Here is an 18,656-nt window from a genome sequence, read left to right as displayed (position 1 = left end):
CCGAGCTATCAGAACAAACTGTACAATATGACGGTGCTCAAAACACACGACAGTGTTCACAGGTTCAAAACAGAGCTTGGGTATAGAGCAGTTTCCAGCTTTGCCATCAACTTACCTCCCATGGGTTGGGTGCTGTCTGTTGTTTTATCAAAGAAGAGTTCTACTTTGTTCAATACCACGCCTACACTACCAAGAGGCAAAACCCCACCTAGCAGAGAAGCTAGGAGCTGTGGCTCGACTGGGAGTCAAGAGAGAAAATGGAAACAAGAGAGAGAGAGAGAGGAGCAAAGGAGTCACTCAGTCTTCCACTTTTACCCACTGCTACTGCCAGCTCCCCCTCCTCTCTCTTCGTCTCCCCTCCCAACCAGGATGGGCCTCTGCCAGCCAAGGAGTGCCAGGAAGACATGTCGTCAGCAGGGGGTTACTAAGGGTTAATTAAATGACGATGACAATGCAGAATAGAGTCAAATCAAAGAGGAAGGTCTATTCTGGGGAGCAGAATTTGTTCTGTCTTTGGTAAAAGCCTCTGACTGGAAGTGACCTCATGAATAATGCGTGAGATGCTCAGCAACGACTGTCCACGCAGCGTTGCGTTGGGATATAATTAGACAGATTCACGACTCCCCTCTTTGATTCTTAGGCAAAGAAAAACTATAGAGCTTATTTCTTTTCACCAGTGAACTTCCATTCACGTAGTTTTGTTTTGCTGAACACTTGATTAGAAAAGCTTCCAAGACATCACCGACATAATGAGCCATGGGGTTTAACCATTTTCTTTGGATTTCCCGTTCAATGCTAACGCTAAGCATTCCATTTCGTCTTTTAATTTTAACTGAAGATTGGTCTCTGATGGCAGAAATGTACTTTATCAGGGAGAAGTAAAAGTGAACTGGATGCTGGTTGCTGTGTTGGGAAAGAGAAGTCAAGCAGCATTTACTTAAAATAAGAAATGTCCCAGAAAAAAAGCAAACAAACTTAACAATCAGACCCAGCACTGACTGTGGAATCGAATTCACCTCGACACAACTCAATTAAAGGAAGGAGCAGGGTGACCTTGGAGGGATGGGCTGGAAATATGTCTGCTGCTAAGCAGTGAGCCAGCAGGACAACAGCAGTGCCTGGCCTGACTGGTTAATGTGTCCAGACGTCCTACTGCAATGCAGTCAAAGACAACAACAAAGTCTTTAGCTGTTCAGCACCGTAGGGTTTACAGCAGGCTAATACATCCCAGCAGGGGTTTGTTCAAGTCTATGGCAAGCTGCTGGCAAATGCAAACAAATAACCCGCATAAGCCACAGTTGGTCCAACCACCAGCCTCCTCCTCCTCCACTGGCCTGAAGCTGGAAACTTCACTAAAATATGATTTAAAGCTCCATACAAACAAATACAGTACGGCATGTGACGGTAAGTCAGCAGCATTTTTGTATTTTCTGAAGAAAATGTGAGCAATAAACTACAAAAGCATACTGTTAAGAAATGTTTGGGTTTTGGACTGACACTAGACAAAACACACCAACTAAAACACATCACCTCAGTTCATTGGAAACACCCCAGACCAAATAATCAGTAAAATTACACTGATAATAATCAAGAGCATCATGGGAGACCTCCAAAGTCTGTTCCTCATCTCTTCTGTAGGATGACATTAGAGGCCTATTTAACAGCTCCGTGCATAATCTATGATGCTGGTTTGCTTAGGTACCAGGATGATAAATTTAGCCATGTGAGGATTTGATTGGATAAAATGGAGGAGTCCATCTGTGAGGAGAAAAAAGGGACATCAGACTTACTGCCAGATTCAGAGCAGGTGGTGAGGGATCTTAATCTCTACATCAACAATGGGTGAGCATCCAGTCTCTCAGATGTCTTACTCTCAGCCCTCTACTTCTGCACCATGCAGCACAGATTACATCACTATAAATTTAACATATTTCTTTAGTTTGTAAATATCACTCAACTTCCAAATAGGGAGGCATCGGAAGCTTATTCACCATCCAGCACAAGTAACAGGAACTGTTTCTTTTTTCTGTAGGCTAGCAGTCAGGTTGCTAGCACAAGGAAACACACAATGGATGAAGATATACCAAAAGTTCAATTTCATTCCAGAAATCCCATTAAAATGTGGCTGTTAATGAATTATTCTGTATGCGTGAAGCTTAGCAGCACTTTAGAAACCTGTGTATCTTTACTGTTTAAGGGTGAGGTTTTAATTATAAATTATAATGTGGATTAAAGTAATTCTTATGATTTTCAGCATATGTAACCTTTGACATTATTTGCAGGCGGGGACCCTAACATCTGAACCTATTTCTTTTTTTAAGATCCTATTCACTCAATATTTAAAAGTGCCCTGAAAAATATATGGGACCCTCAGATTTAATTGTATTTATTATTAAACACAGAAAGTTCAGAAATCAAGGGGAGAAGCAGCTTGACTGTCAGGACTTCAGGCTTTGTCTATAAAAATAATGCTGTTAAAAATATACTATGTATGGTTTTACTGCAAATGACCAAACTGTATGTTGTGTAACCACAGTCCACCTATTTTGACTGACTGTAGGTGGAGATGCTGCGTCTGTACCAACGTTGACACCAAACCTAGTTTTGAGAATGACGCATGGATATTTCAGAAATGTTATTTTCTGAGCTGTACTGTGGGAAATGAAGGCATCAACAAAAGAGTAATGCCACCTAGTACTCATTACAATGACACTGAACTCACACAGCAAATAAAAGCAAGGAAAAAAAGGTGTGTTTTAAATGAGCCCTAGAAGCAGCAGGGCATCGGTGGGTCACACAGCCACCGTCTGCTCTGTCTGACAGGTGACTTGGCAAACCAAACCTAGCATCCTCTGCACTTCTGAAACAGAAAATCCTTTGTATTCCTGGGATTACAGCAGTAAAACTTGATAGACAGTGGCAGCACAGTGTCAGCTCTCCAAAGCCCCTTAGCTGAGGTTTGCATCTGACCAGCTCTGATCTCTGCGTTTCACCAGAATAAACAATCAGCCGCTGACACACAATCGTGTGGAGACAGACTTGACATGGTTTGCCACAATTAAGGACTAAAAACGTAACTAGTTAGTACAACAGTCACCTGGAATGATAAAGACTAAACAGTCAGCATTTTATTTAGATATTTAGATTTGTTGATTTTCTTCTCTATCAGATGGTTAAAAGCAGAATTATGTATTGAATCTGGAGTCTGATGATACCTAATTTGGGACACAAACAGTAATAGGTTTAAAGGCTTTGTAAATGCTGTTTTGCTGTAATTATACCGCAACACTCGTCATTTAACAAGATTACGATTTCATAATCCACAACAGAGTCAGGCTCCATGGCAGTAAAGTGAATTAACAATGACAGCAGCTTTGTTGATTCTTATCTTCACTAACTCATTAGGCCTGTCAGATGATGAATGGAGTCATATGCTTGGAAATATTTAACCAAATGAATTGATGAACCCGAGGCAAATGCCCCTGTGGTCCATTCTTCCTAAAATCTATCCAACATTACCTTGTAATCCACCTATTTACAACAGACCGACTGTTGAACAAATCTGGATTGGCCGAAAAGTCTAAACTCAAAAATGCAATTAAACATTTCTTAAATCGATCCTCTTAAACAACACGAGACACCCCGGAAAGGAACGAATAAATCTGATGCTGTCACTTCAAGTTCTGTTTTTTCTTTTTTAGTTTCATCACAAATCTCTTCTGAAAAACATGCAGACAATTCAGTGTTTTGAATAAATTCCCAATCCAAGTAAACTCTCAGTGGAACATGGTCCGCATCAACAGTCAAATAAGCTGCTTGCTTCTCTTTTGTAAACATGGCACTTTAACTAGAGAAACTTATTCAATTAAAAGTTTTAAAATCAGCAGAGCGTTAACACTCGAAACACATTTGGACCATTGCTGGTAATGGATGAAATTTCTTTCTTTCTAATACAGCTCTAAATCACTGTACAGGTAAAATCAATGGCTCTCCTTCCTTTTTTCTTCCTGAGTTGTATTACATCTATTCAAACATGTGGGTTACGGTACAGCTGGACACACACAAATAAGCATTTAAGGAACACCTACATGGAGTCTCTATTATTGGTGTTGAATGTCACAGGAACCTCACACTGTCATCATAAAATTAGTTATCAACACAGCCTGTGAATGCCTGGTTACCACACAGGCATTTGCATCAAGAATCCAAAAACTGTCCTCATCTGTGACATCTTCTGAGCGTACGTAACACACTGTTACAGGACATGATTCTCTCATGCCACTTCATGTCAGTGTAATGTGAGTCAGCACTGTGTCGTCACAGTTTTTCACAAGTCAAATCACTCAGACCTAAGATCACTAAAAGTCTAGAAAAACTGCATGAACAGAAAGTAAGAAAGTGCATACACCATACCCTGAGAGAAGAAAAAGTAAAGGAAATAAAGGATTCATGATTGCATGTTAACTGTCCCCTCCTAAACTGATCACATAATTTACTTATGATGGACAGACATCAATTGCAATACACACCAGAGCTCAGCATCATCTGATGCAAATCAGAACTATTTTGTCAAATTATACCATGGGAAAGGGTAATAATAGCTCATAAATCATTTTATGCTTTTTGCTTTTGCTCTTATGTCTGATGAAGAATAAGACCAAAAGGGCGGGTGACTGAATCAGCCACTCCCCCCAGCCTTAATCACTTTCAGTCCCAGGCAGGTATGGATGCTCAGATGACCCAGATGAACTGAAGCAGAACTTGACCATATGGGACGTATCATCAATGAGAGAAATAGACAGGGCAAGCCTGACCTCACTCAGTAATATCCCTTCATCCTTGTCACCCACAAGTCCACGCTGATGAGGCCAGGTGGATAGTTCACCTCCGTATGGAACCAGGGGCATCTCCAGTGCGTCCCTGCTGCCACTTAACTAACCAAAAGATGAACCCCTGTGCACGCTAATTGTCTTCAATCAAGTTGAAACATTTCTATATTTAAATATCGTATTAATTAGTAATGGCAGGAACATACTTCCTTAAAGGGCCTAACTCCTCTATGAGGTATCAGCACATTTAAATTCTAATACATGACTGAACATTTATAGGATAGTGAGGGTTTAGCAGGAGTATATTTAATCAGGCCTATCTTTATGCTATGGTGTTTTCACATTAATTGTAGTTATAGCCAGGAGTTGAAACTGATTTAGCATTTTCAGTTGAGGAGTAACCAAATTTGATAAGCAGTTTCACAAGTAAGAGTTAACTTCCATGTGCTGCAGCATGGAGTTGTCAGTGATGGCATGGAGATGCTTGGTGATCTTTCACATGAACATCATGCACATTTTCTGCACCCATACAACAGAATACATGAAAGACATTGAGGTCAATCCATCAAACGATGTCCACGTGGATATAAAACAGGAAACGTGATATTCAAATAAATTCTGAAACCTTTTCACTGGATAAAATTGGAATGATGTTCTATGTTTGATCAGTTTAATCGGTTTTCATGATCTCTGGAATTAAGAATTTACTAACGGTTTGCTAAATTAATTCAGGTATAAATGTATTTGGTTAATTAGTGACCAGGCTTAATGTCTATTTGGTACAATTCTCATCAGTAATTGGAAAAGAGAGCTTTTCATCTAGTGTATATCTGGCATTTTGAACAGGTCTATTCTAAATATTATTTTGATTTAACTTCTGATTTTTACCTATTAGAATTGTAGTTTAAACATGTTCTTTTTTGTTTAAGTCTCAGTGAAATGAAAATACATTTTTTAAAGTGTTCATACTTCCTGGATGCTGGATACTTTCTTCTTTTATCTCGTGCTATAGGCTATGCTATATACAGTAGCATAGGCCTATTCAGACCTAGTTTTATCCTTGAGATCTTTCTCCTTCTGCTGGTCTAACAGCACAGGTATACAAGGAGGCTAACAGTTAGTCTTCTCCAGCATCATCGCACTAGTTCAACAACCAAATCTGCAGGAAATTAATATCCTTTTTTATCCATGTTTAAACTGAAATATCATTATGAAACATTATGCCTTTGGACCACTTTTCTAAGGGTAATCAATCATCATACTATAAAGATTTTATGTATGTGTGTTCCTTATTTCCCCCTAGATGAGAAGACCGATCTTGATCAAAGTTTGCATAAGGAAAATTCAATATCTAAATCACATATCACACATATTTTACACAAATTCCACAGTCACATATATTTGTACATTTGACAGATCAGCTGAGTATACATTGGAAGATCAAATACACATATTTGACTGTGAGGAAAAGTGGAACCCAGAAACAGTTTTGAGGTGCAGTTAGGAGGTGAGGGGTCAGTTCAGGGTAAGACTTATGGGATGTGTGTGGGTAAGCAATAGTGTGTGTGTATATAAAGAAAGACATGTGTACATGTGTGCTGGTGTATATGTGTTGGGAACATAGATAAGACCAGGATTCAATGGTACTCCTAAAGTCAGAAATGTCATGTCCATCTTGCATTTAGCAGCATGTGCTTCCTGAAGTTCCACACAGAAAAGTTATTATTGCCATACACACACACAGATACACACACACACACATGCACACACAACACACTTATATCAGTGCCAAAGAATAGGAAACAGGAGGAAAACGGAGCGTCCAAAAACAGGGAAACTTTCCCTCGAGCATCTTTGAATGAAGAGATGGCTAATTAGAGTCTGGTTGTGTGGGCCACAATTTGCCCATTTTTGAGAGGAAATATATCTGTATGCAAGCATCTGCACAAGTGAGGGCACATTTGCATGAACATACACACAGTTGGTTACTCAAATCAGTGATAAAGCATGTCCCAATTATCACAATTTGTTAAGTTTAGCCGGTGTGCACTGAGGTGGAAATACTGAAAAGGACAAATGTCTGAAAAACTGACAGTTGCCAGAAGACTTTAGAAAGCTTAGATAGCAGAAGCTTTGAGACGCTCCAGTTTCAGGTGCAATACAAATATATTCTTCCTAAGCGGTGCCCCTGGAAGAGATCAATGAGAGAGACTTATATAATGACTGCGTTTGTCATTGGTAGTAAAAAAACCTTCTCCTCTAAATCTCTTCACTGCTTACGACAGCAAAGACAAGTAGAGCGGCTTCTCTGCGACTGTCACTGCTACGCGGAGTGACAGGCCGAATCCTGCTGCTCAGCAGCACACACGGCATATGGAGAAGTCTGTACATGCACACAAACACACATACACCCACACCTAAATACACTTAAATGTAGTACACCAACAAGCTTTCTTTTGTGAAGCATGGACAACACAACCACAGCACACTTTCAACACATATAAACTTGTCTCCAAGCCCCCGAAGCTTTAGACAACCAAAAAACGCAGAGCCAGCTGCCACAGTCCAGCTGCGAGAAAGAGATGGCAACACACTCGAGCCACCGGGATGCTAAAAGAGAAGCCCTGTTACTTATTCATGTCTCTACTGAGAGCGGGGAGCCTGCTGGTGTCAAAACACTCTCTTTGGGCGTCTTTTCTTGACAGCAGAGCCATGAGCATGTGCTCATCTATGTTGTATAACAAGAAGGTATTTTTAGGCAGGTGCTTTTAGCCAAGGCTAAACTCAGCATTGTTTTGAAGCAGACTGATCAGAAGAGGGATCTGAGCTTTTGTCATTCAGCTGTTTTCGAGCAGATGGTTGGCTCCAGGGTACTCGGTTCTAGCACAGATGAAATCACTGGAATACTACTTTGCGAATGGATGCCTCTGACAGCCAGTCAAGTTGCAGTTTACGCCTTTTGTCCAAATTTGTCTGACTGTAAAATGTTATTAATTGTCATTAATTAATTCCACAGTGACCTTGACCTTTGACTAAAAAAATCTTCACCTACAGTCCCAATGAATTCTTGTGCTAATCTCAAAGAAATTCTATTAAAGTATTCAGATTATTAGTTTAGTGGGATTGGAATCCACATGCGGAAAACCTGAAATATCTCCAACCACAATGTCACCTGCAGGAAACCATAAAGTTACTATCAAAAGCAGCTGTACGTGTGATGCTTATTGACTTTGTTCTATGACAATTAGGCTCTGTCCTAATACTGAGGATGAAAGCACTCAAAAATAAAACTCCTCTTCTAATCTTTTGTCTTTTTGTAAGACATAGACACACTGGCACAGCTCATTTAAAAAGAAATGGAGATGCGCACATACAGTATCTCATGTCATGACCACTACAGTAAACATTAAGTCCACGTGGTCCTAGTCCCAGATGGTTTCAGTCACCTGCCAGCCATGATGAGTCATTTAGATACATATCCTGAGGGGCTGTGTTGGTTTGGGATAAAAATGCCATGGATGGCAGCCAGGGGAGCCGTTATGGACTGTAAAAAGCACGAAACATAACGAGCCTCGTGGGAACTCAGTTTACGTACACAGACCAACTTCCACTTTCTGCCTCTGAGGAACCCTGTCTACTGCTGCCAGCAGAACTGCGGAGAGAGTAATGTGCATTTTTGTATCCGTGCTCATGCTTGAGGTGGTGTAAAAGACATGAGTGTAAGTGTGTGTCCTTGTGTGTGCAGTTTTCCAATTATTACTTATGACAGAAAGGAAATCCAAAGGAGAAGGACGAGGGGGGGAATTTTAATGGCCACAAATTATTTACCTTGCTGATAAAAAAACCAACGAACAATAAATGCACAGTTATCTCTTGTGAACAAATAATTTGTTCCAAAGTAAACTTACACTATCAAACTATCAGCCAGAGACGGATTAAATCCCAGACTCTAATCTAAGAATTTCTCAAAGTCAAAACCCAATCTCCTCCATAATTGGGATGCTGTGTTAAATGAAAACAGAGTGTAATAGTTTGGAAAATATATTAAATTGAAAATATAATCTGATTAACACTTTGATAATAAATGCAGAAGAAATATTAACAGTCATTCAATGCACTAATTATCACCTAAAATTATGACCAAGCCAAGTAATTTAAGCCAAGTACCGGTATGTTCACCTGGACAAAAGAGCAGTTGGACGGACATTTGAGACAGAAAGGTATCATACACTAGCTGCCAGTTACAGGGCAGGCAGAATTTCATGGATACAGTATGTTCACCTCCTAAGCAGTTATAATCAAGATAGCTGGACATGAAACGTGCGAGATCAAATACTTTCTTGCATTTGTCATTCCTAGAAAGCCAGCTTACACATCTGAGGTAAAAAGTTGTTTAAAGTCAGTGAACAAATTATTTAAACTTGGGCCTCATCCTCTACTCATTTCACTTCAAGCCAAGGGGCTTTATGGAAAAGCACGCTGTACCACAGAGGTAAAGCCAGGCTGAAATGTAGAGCTGAGTGAGAAATGGATTTGCCCCCTGAGTTTCGTCATGTGTCCGTGGGAAGTGACAGCCTAGCTACTGACAATAACACGTGAGAGGCATGCATTTTGTGCATTTTGTGCATTTCAAGTACATGCTTGCCTGCATGTACTTGATTTCATAAAGGAAAAGGAAGGAAGGAATGAAGTAAACAGGGTTCCAGAGTTCAAATTCTTTTCCTTCTGGGAGTCTGTAGCCTGCGGGCATCAATATTTCCTCATTGCCCCTGAGGCCCAAAATGCTACTGCTGACTTTAGTTCAAAAGAGCAGAGCATTTTTGGATTTAAGTCAAGGAAAGGTGAGAGACAGTTTAGGCAAAAATATTTAAATACAGAGATAAAATGCAGGGTGAAGCTGAGCCTTGGCAGTTTGCTTGGTTCATTTTTATTCTTATCCTAAGACATCTTTTTGCCTCAGTGTCAAATCTGATAGGTCAATCGGTTTGAGACTGATGGGGCAGGTTAATCTCCTATTCTGAACCTCTGGTCAGGACTAGTATGTTTTGCCGCTTGGCCAATCACAGATATGATCAAACTCACCTCGGGCTGACTGGCTTGACTGACTGGCTTGTAACAAACAAGCTTGTGAGGCTGAGCACATAACCAAGAAATGGAAAAACTGCCTGGGTTGCAAAACAACTGAATCATATACAGAAAACACACATATTACAAGCAAAATATCACCCGTGTTTCTGCAAGTCATGCGTCATATTGTGTAAATCTGCCTAGTGTAACCATGCACATGTAGCATTAACAGAATCATAATCTTTAAAATCACAGGACTACTAAACGCTGCCACTCATTAAAATCTTGACAGAAGCTGAAGCTGTGACACTGGGAAATGTCACTGCATCAGTCAATTCCCAGCAGTCTCTCTGATGGCTTGTCATCACAATCTTAGCCTGACAGCTTTAAATCGATCGCCAACCCTCCTTCGCCCCTTTAAATCTCTGATGGTGTTACAGCAGACTTGTATAACCTTTGAAGGACATATTTCTTACTTCCTTCTTACCCTTTGTTTTTATGCCAGGCACATCTAAAAACCAGGAATGACATTTTGCCACAACGTTTCAAAGAGCCGGAAAGTAAATAAATGGCAGACAGAAATGAGGCAGGTCGAATCTTCTTGCATTCCACGCATGCGCAGGACTGGAACGTAAGCGTTTTCGGCCGTTTCAATGTGGACGCACAACTCTGTGAAAACGACTGAAAACGATAGTGTGGACACGGAGCGTTTTCAGACGTAAACAACGTTTTCAAATCTATCCAGGCTAGTGTGGACGTAGCCTTAGTCACTTGCCCATTCTCTGGACTTTGTATCCTATTAGGTTTGTATCCTAAAAAGCCTATATATTCCATTAGCTTTAATATCTTTGTACTGATATCTAATATCTTTAATTGTTTTGGGTAATATACCCAGATATTCATGCTTTTTAGCTCCATAATGCTCATTGTGCTGAATGCTTTAACCGACAGATACAATCAGGTATAATATGATATGGCTGCAGTTGCTATGGTGCCAACCTTTCTGCCATTCTGACCACAGCACATTGCTATTTTTCACACGCACATGCATCACTGGCTGCAAAGCACAGTCCAGTGGGTTTGTCTTAGCAAACACCCACCTGGCTATGGTTGAAAATGAATGACAACGAAGCTATCAAATTCACAGCCAGATGCTCGGGAGAGGAAAACATCAGCTAAAAGCCAACAATCAAAAGTGGAATGTGAAAAGCTGTGTTCAAATTTGAATATTAACAACGTGCTTGCATGAATCTCAAAAAGTGTGAAACCGGAGCTACTCCCGGGTGTGAACCACAAATGAATCAAACAGGCACCAGAAAAACAGGCAGCTATGACAGTCTCCATCCTCACCTGTCAATGTCACCCTGCATCTCTTTGCTTCCTCTTTGGGATACGTCTCGAGAAGAAGCTGCATCTGAGGCTCGGCCGGTGTTCCGTGCATACAGATGAAGGCTGCCATCTGTAAGGTATCTGTGAGGGGAGAACAAATTACAGGTATAAACGTTTAACTTCAGTTTGCTTTAGAAAGTTATTCTTTTTTTAACTCGTGGCTCTTACACTTTAAGGTCCTTGTTTAAGTGAAGAAGAAGCAAATTATGTCAACTAAACATAAAGGAAGATGCTACCTTGGCTAATCTAAATAATGAACATGAAGACTGTGTGTGGATTTTGCAAAGTCGGTATAGAGAAGCGAGTTTGTGTCTCTGTGTACCTGACAGTGAACGAGCGGTAAGATTTGAGGCAACTTCCAGATAGCTATCAGACACGGTTGGTAGAACACGGGGGCCATTAGCGCTGAGTTAATTAAGCTAATAATTCAGCTAATCACCTTTCCCTCCCAACATGTTGTTACATTTTCTGCTCTGTTCTTCTTCTTTAATCTTGCAGATACCTTGCTACATCACACCTCATCCTTACCATTCCCTCACAGTTTTCTCTTTACAGCATATCTTCTATTGGGAGTGTGTGCTCACATGATTGTGTGGGTAAAATGTGAAAAGCCTTTTCTCCTACGTGCTTAAGTCATTTATTGCTATTGAGCGAATGAAGGTCAGAAGCCTGCTGCTGTAATGACTTGCAGAAGACACAAACTCATCCATTCTCACTCAGGTAATCTGTCAGTGTCGTGAGTCCTCTCAAGGTTCACATAAATGTGTTACTTGAAACATCCTGTGTGTGGTTTTACTATGAAAAAGTATACATAGCCTTGCTGTATGACAGTAAGCTATTTGTATTAATGTGCAGAGAAAGGCAGGTAAGGCCTTGGTGACTGTATGAATACAAACTAAGCATGAATTTCTGCACACTGAAATGGAAATCTGTCACATGTTAGCAAACAAATGACCTTTAAAGTGGACTTTTACTGAGTATAAATGATGTGGTGGTGATATTGTGCACTTAAGATATTTCTTCTTTATACAGCAAAGCATAGTTATGTATTTAATTTACATGGATTACATGGTGGTGCAACATGTTTAAAATCTACGAGCTCTGTGTTCAGTGCATAAAAAGGCTGAGAGCTACATTATTCAGAGGGAGGAATAAATGTAGGAGGCACAACTAAACAGAATGCTGTTTCACACCACAGCGTGGCACAGAGGGATCAGCTAAAACCAATTCAACTTATTTTGACTATAAACATCAAAAATTCATTCAGTTACTGAAATCACAAATAGCCCTAAGATAAATATTCAAAACACTGTCCTGCACTGGTCGACATTTTTTGGGGGAGGGTTACTCGTGTCTTAAAGACTGAAAATGAGAAAAAAATAGCCACAGGCTTACTACTTAAATGTACACAAACCTGGAGGGGTCTGAGTGCCCACTATAGCGCCCTGTGGTGGTGCCTGCGCCTGTTGTGCTCGCCCTGGGCGCAGCGTAGCCACTGGGCATCGAGGGGGCGTCACCTGCCTGGAGACGTGGGGTTTGTGATTGGCCCAGACGCCAGGACATGGGGGAGGAGCGTGCAGCGAGGGCAGGTATACTCCGCCCATTCACCTCAGTGGTTACTGTCGTGTCAAAGGTTGTTTCTAATGTACTGTGGAGAAAGAGGGGTAGAGACATAGAATAAAATAATTTATATTTCCTCACAATATACATTAAAAATGTTTTCCCCATCAGAATGATGTTTTTGAAAATCCTAAAAGAGTTTTGAAGATTGCTAGGTGTATAGAGGGTCTTGGCAAAAATCACAAGTCTAAGACGCTGAAGTAATACCAAGTACACGCCTGTGCAAAGGGCAAATCAATCAGGTGAAAAGATCAGTCATATTTTCAGTAGACAGCCTTCTACAGTTGAGTTCCACTCCCTTCATCTCACATGTCTTTTTTCTAACACTGTGCTTGTTTGTGCGTGTGTGTGCGTGCGTGCATGAGTGTGTGTGTGTGTACACATGCATTTAAAAGTGTGTGACCTTCATAAAGTGCTGTTTCTTCCAGCGTTTTAACTTGAAGGGGGAGGAGAGAAGAAAGACTCCCATGAGAACTTATGTCAGAGCATCACGGTACATCACACAAAGATGGAAATGGAGGGAAGGAGACAGCTCTGCTTCCGCTCAACTATCAAGTGGATTTGATAGAAAATAACATTTGGATTAGGTGCCCTAACAAGGCTAAAGAAGGGAAATGAACCTCTTCAAAACACATCTGCTAATGTCACAACAATAAGCACCTGCCAGTGCATCTAGTCATTGGCAGGTTTGACTATTTTGAAGACAATCTGAATAATTTGGAACGCTTGCTGTAATATTCCCAACCCATCTCATGAAACCTGTATTAAATCTCATTGTTTTAATCACTAATGACAGAAAATGCCAAAAAATGTTTGATAAAGAGTACTATAAGAGTACAAGAGAAAAAGACAATGATGTAATGATGAACAGAGACCAAAAAGCACTGACTCACTACTATGACCATCCTCCACTAACTGAGGAACTGCTGCTTTTCCCCTCCAAGTCTTTACCAGGATCTGCATGTAAGAACTGTCACATTTGAAAGATCAGGATGATTTATTGCATGGAATGAAAGCAAAATCCAGCCTGAAACTTTAATTATTTATGTGAAGTAACAGGATAATAGAAGTAAGGCAAATGAGTCAAAGTGACTGGACACCAAGCCCCGCAACTCCACAAACTACAGCATATGTGCACTCTCAGTGAGAAAAGTGGGAACTCACTTGAGCTCTCTCTACTGGGGAAAAGAGTGCACTGCAGTCAAATAATGAGAGAACGGACAGACCTAACATAAAACCAGGCATCTCTGACAATCTGTTACTTTAAGGATAAGCTGGTAATGTGCATTCCAATCACAAACATCCTTCTGTGGGCAGAATACTAGCATGAAATTGAAATGATGCACATAACACAAGTGGTAGCAGGCGCTACAAATCATCTGTTTTTCAGGACAGGATATAATGATTTTATGATCAGATACCAAACAAAAACATTATTTGCATATTTATAATATAATAAAATTTTGCATAATTTCTTGCATATTGGCTTACTGACTGTAGCACATCACGCAAGTGAAATGCAGGATAGTAGTGGGAGTAGTAGGAGAGGCCTTTGCCTCTGCACACTGGTCTCATTAGGTGACAAAAGCAGTGACACTTTAAAACAGCGTCTCACACATAACAGTGTTAGAGATGTGAGAACAGTGTGTGTGTGTGTGCTTAGCGAGAGGACAGAACGCTGCACCCCTGAGATGCCAAGTGCCAACATAAGAAGGACAGCAATGCCACCCATATTCACTACACATCTTTATCAACACCTCCTGAGATCCACACACATGCTCACATGGCCAGTGACGTAGGTGATTCAATGTTATAGTGTCTAGCTAAAAGAGAAAGAATGCTTATCTTATCCATCACACCCAAATATGGAAATCCAAAATCAATTTGCCACAGTATAGAAATCAAAATCATTTAACCAGTCATACACAATGTGGCCCACTTAATCAGCTTATCTTTATCTCCAGGCAGCAGAGAGAGAAAATGAGGAAGGCAGATAAACCGAGAGTGACTCTGCATGTAGGTGTTCAAATAAATAGGCATGAAAACCAAGAATATGCCTGAGCAGCAAGTACAGGAAAAGTGCTAACATACCTTACACATCCAACCCACCACATATGTATACTCATGTCAAAACACACACACACAGCAATAAAAAATATTCAATATTAAGACCACATTTCCCACAAACCCTTTCCATTATCTATAGAACAGGACTACAGCCCCCAAAAATTGATCTGAGACTATTTTTACGCTTGTCCAAGGGCTTGGCATGGAAATAATGCATGCTGACAGCAGGGCACTGCTTACTGCTGAGCAATGCTTAATATAAATATGCTGGACCTTGTTCTTGCAGCTGCTAATGAGCTCTGTGTTAATATCCAGTTCATGGGAGCTTGTCGTTAGCAGCACTTCAGAGACACTGCACATGTCATGGTGTGTTTTTCAGATTCACAACTCTGCACTCTTGCTGTTCAAGTCACAATCATCCTTCTGAGGCAGACAGATGGTATCAAAATTTGATAATGTATACAAAATGTATAAAATGTCATATGCTTCGTTGTGGATCTGATTGCAGATTATAAATCATAATATTGTATTGCTTGCTATTAACTGTTATTTTAGACGACTATATAAGTTACTGTCTTTTATGAAATTGAGGAATAATTTTACTTAAAGAATTTTTTTTAACTTTCAACTTACTTCAACATTACCTTTCAAACTACTGAAGAAGTGAATTTTTAGTAGGGCACATAGAAACCTAGGGATATTTGGCATGAAAAAAAAATCATCTGCAAATTTTTGTTTTTTCTATTTTTCTATTTTTTGTCATTATTGGAAAATTGCAGTTATTGAAACTGTTTTCTGCTTTCACAATAATCAGGTTAAAAGCGATAGCAGCGCATTTGGTGGATTACACAGTTGCTACTCTCCAACTTTTGAGGGGAGAAAATACATGTGTGACAACTAAGATTTTTGCATGTTTTGTTGAGTATTTTGTGAGTTTAGAACTTTTGCAGTAAGGCTGCTGACATTAAAAATGCTATTGACGCATACATTGTACACATATTATAACACATAATATCCTCACTTCTTAATTCCTATATGTCAACTCAGAATCTCCTTCATTCCAAAGCAATGAATAATTTAAGACGTCCTATATTCACTGTTTTCCAAATGTAAACACAGAATAAACAAGCCGGTCTCAGGAAGCTATTATGTTCAAAATGTCGTCTGGCGGTTGCTAAATCCCTTTGGGACCAAACGGCAATCCCTCAGGTGCCAGCAGACTGGTTGACATAAAAAAGGGGCGATATCCCTCGACTGTTTGCTGTGCTAGGTTTGTCCTTGAAGATTATAGCTTTTCCTCACATGTGGAGTTTTTTTGCATAGAAAAAAGTGGCTGTAAATGAAATGTGGGGCTGTATGTGAGGGCCCCATCGCATCTGGATATCTAAACAATGGTGTGAATGCCACTCAAGCTGTGCGATGGCGAAAAGCAAGGTCAGTTCAATGAGAGAAGGAGACTGTTTCAGAGTCTGTGTAACCGTAGCTTAACCACATGAATCTCTGTCAAGCGGGTCAATCCTTTCTGTAACATTAGCCCTCACTATCTTCCAGACAAGGGCGTAGTTTCAGTCTGTTCTGACATAATATCAAAGCTATTTAAAGAAAAGATAAATGTATGTGTATGAGTGTGCAATCACATAACACTGAGCTTATTGGAGAAAAAAGCATTTGCAAACTTGCTTCTAAAGTTACGATCCGTTTCTGTCACGGTCCTGGGTCGGGTCGACCCAGCATTTTGAGTTTCTTATGTTTTGGTTTATTTTTGCATTATGGATTGGTTATTCTCTGGTGATACTGTTTTGATTACAATTATATTCTGATTCTTTAGTTATCTGATGATGATGTTGATGACGATGATGATTATGTCTGGTTTAGGTTTTGTTATCTTGCCCTTATGTTTGGTTTAGGTTGCCTGTGCTTAGTCTTCTCTGCCCGTATGTCCCTCTGTTTGTCCATGACGTCATTATGCCTGTTTACGAGTCTGTCTCTGTCTGGCGTGTGCTTCCTGTCTTATTTTGTAGGTCTGTGTCCTTTGTCAGTGCGTTCAGCTTTGTGCTCTCCCTGTCTCGTCAGTGTAATCAACGTAAGCCATGTCTCCCAGCTGTTTCGTCTTTGCTCCGTTCACCTCTTGTATTTAGTGTCTGTGTCTTCCCCTACTCGGTGTCGCATTGTTAACGTCTGTTCACCCTCACTTGCTGCGTGTTTAGGATTTCCAGTCCTCCTGCATCTCTGTTTAGAGTTTTGTTTGCTTTTGTGAGTTTTATTTTATCTTGATGTTCTGCTCCAGCAATAAAGCTGCATTTTCTGTCTAAACCTCGTGTCCTGAGAATCCTGCATTTTGGGTCCACCACTCCTGCCTGCCTGCCACACAGCCGACCATGACAGTTTCAAAAGATGGCGTTTATTAGTAATGGCATCATCATCCCCCCATTTCAATCAAAACTGCACATAATGTGCTTTTAACTTCAAGTAACCATTTCATACATTTTAATTTGGAGTATTTTTCTTTCCTGTTGATAAGGGTACAAATACCAGAAAATCTTTTAAAATAGGAATGTAATGAGTCAAATGCCATAATTATCAAAATCATCAAGCTATAACTAGCTCCTAGGTCTTGTTAGATCTGATCCTGCTTAGATAATGAAAACACGATTCCTATCTTGAAAGTCACACTTAAATTTTGCAAATTTGCTTGAGCACAGAGCATGAAAAATTCCTGTAAGATGCTTTACTGCAAAAGCGTCTCAAAAGGAAGACCTTTTGGTCCTTGTTCATTCATTTAGTGGTGCATAGGCAAATTATTTATTCTATCTTTGGCAAATATAGTCTCACTTGTTTTTCTAGGCACTCTTGAAAAAGTAAATTAAGTATGTTTCAGCAGCTAAAACTAACTTCTTAATCTTGCAGTCTGCTCAGCTGGGGTATAAACAGATGTAAGTGCTTCCTATATAGGAAGCAAAGAGAAGGACAGAGTAATGAATATGACAGCCATGTCTGCTCGAGCGTAACAGTGATTAATTAACTGAGGTACAAAGCTTCTTGGTGATTAGCACCATTTCTTATCCAGGAGAGAGATTAGGGTGGCCTGGCTGGGCTTTTGTTGTGGACAGAATTGGTATTCAAACTCAAAGGCTCTCTTTACATTCAAACATTCACAAGCTGACTTCCCATTTTACACTCGGTCTAATGACTGAAAGCTGAGCGGTGATCCATACTGCTGCCACCGGTACCTACTGTTTTACACTGTTTCACTGCTTTAACTCACATACACATATACACCATACACAATGCTAATGTGGTGGTATGATGATGCATTTTTCAAATACTTCACGCTGACTGGCCTTGTGCGTCTGATGCATGAAAATGAGACTTGCCTCCTTTGACCAATCAGACACCTCACACCCCAAACCTGTGGGTCCCATTGGATTAAATGTGGTGGTAAGACAATGCCGCTGTATTGATTGTGCCTGGCTGAGACTCCTCTGAGGAATAAAGGAGTAGAAAACAAACACAAAAGCATGCACACACACACAGACTGCCATCTGTCATGGCTGTCGACAGCCCGGCCACCATCTTCCTCTGTAAATGGGGCAAAACACACAAAATAATAGACTGAGGGTGAAGGAGAGAGGCGAGGAGGGAACATTTCGCCCAGGGAGCTGATATAAACCAATAGATCATTTT

At 40.3% G+C, this 18,656-nt stretch overlaps 1 protein-coding gene across 11 annotated transcripts in view; it reads right to left on the bottom strand.

Annotated features, from left to right (window-relative positions):
• nav3 (neuron navigator 3) overlaps window positions 1-18,656 on the bottom strand; it is a 405,702-nt gene that overhangs the window by 41,147 nt on the left and 345,899 nt on the right. For all 11 annotated transcript variants that reach the window (XM_085385777.1, XM_085385778.1, XM_085385771.1 and 8 more), the window contains 2 exons: window positions 12,700-12,933; window positions 11,247-11,366 (listed from right to left, as the gene is read on the bottom strand). In XM_085385777.1, coding sequence (XP_085241903.1) covers window positions 11,247-11,366; window positions 12,700-12,933 — 354 coding nt within the window. The remainder of the gene's footprint in view (window positions 1-11,246; window positions 11,367-12,699; window positions 12,934-18,656) is intronic.

Source organism: Rhamphochromis longiceps, linkage group LG17 (genome assembly GCF_057381845.1).
Source record: "Rhamphochromis longiceps isolate RC_006_pf linkage group LG17, R_longiceps_female_GT1.1, whole genome shotgun sequence".
Lineage (NCBI taxonomy): Eukaryota > Metazoa > Chordata > Actinopteri > Cichliformes > Cichlidae > Rhamphochromis > Rhamphochromis longiceps.
Note: the sequence above shows the minus strand (reverse complement) of the source record. Positions and strands in the feature narration are given on the sequence as shown.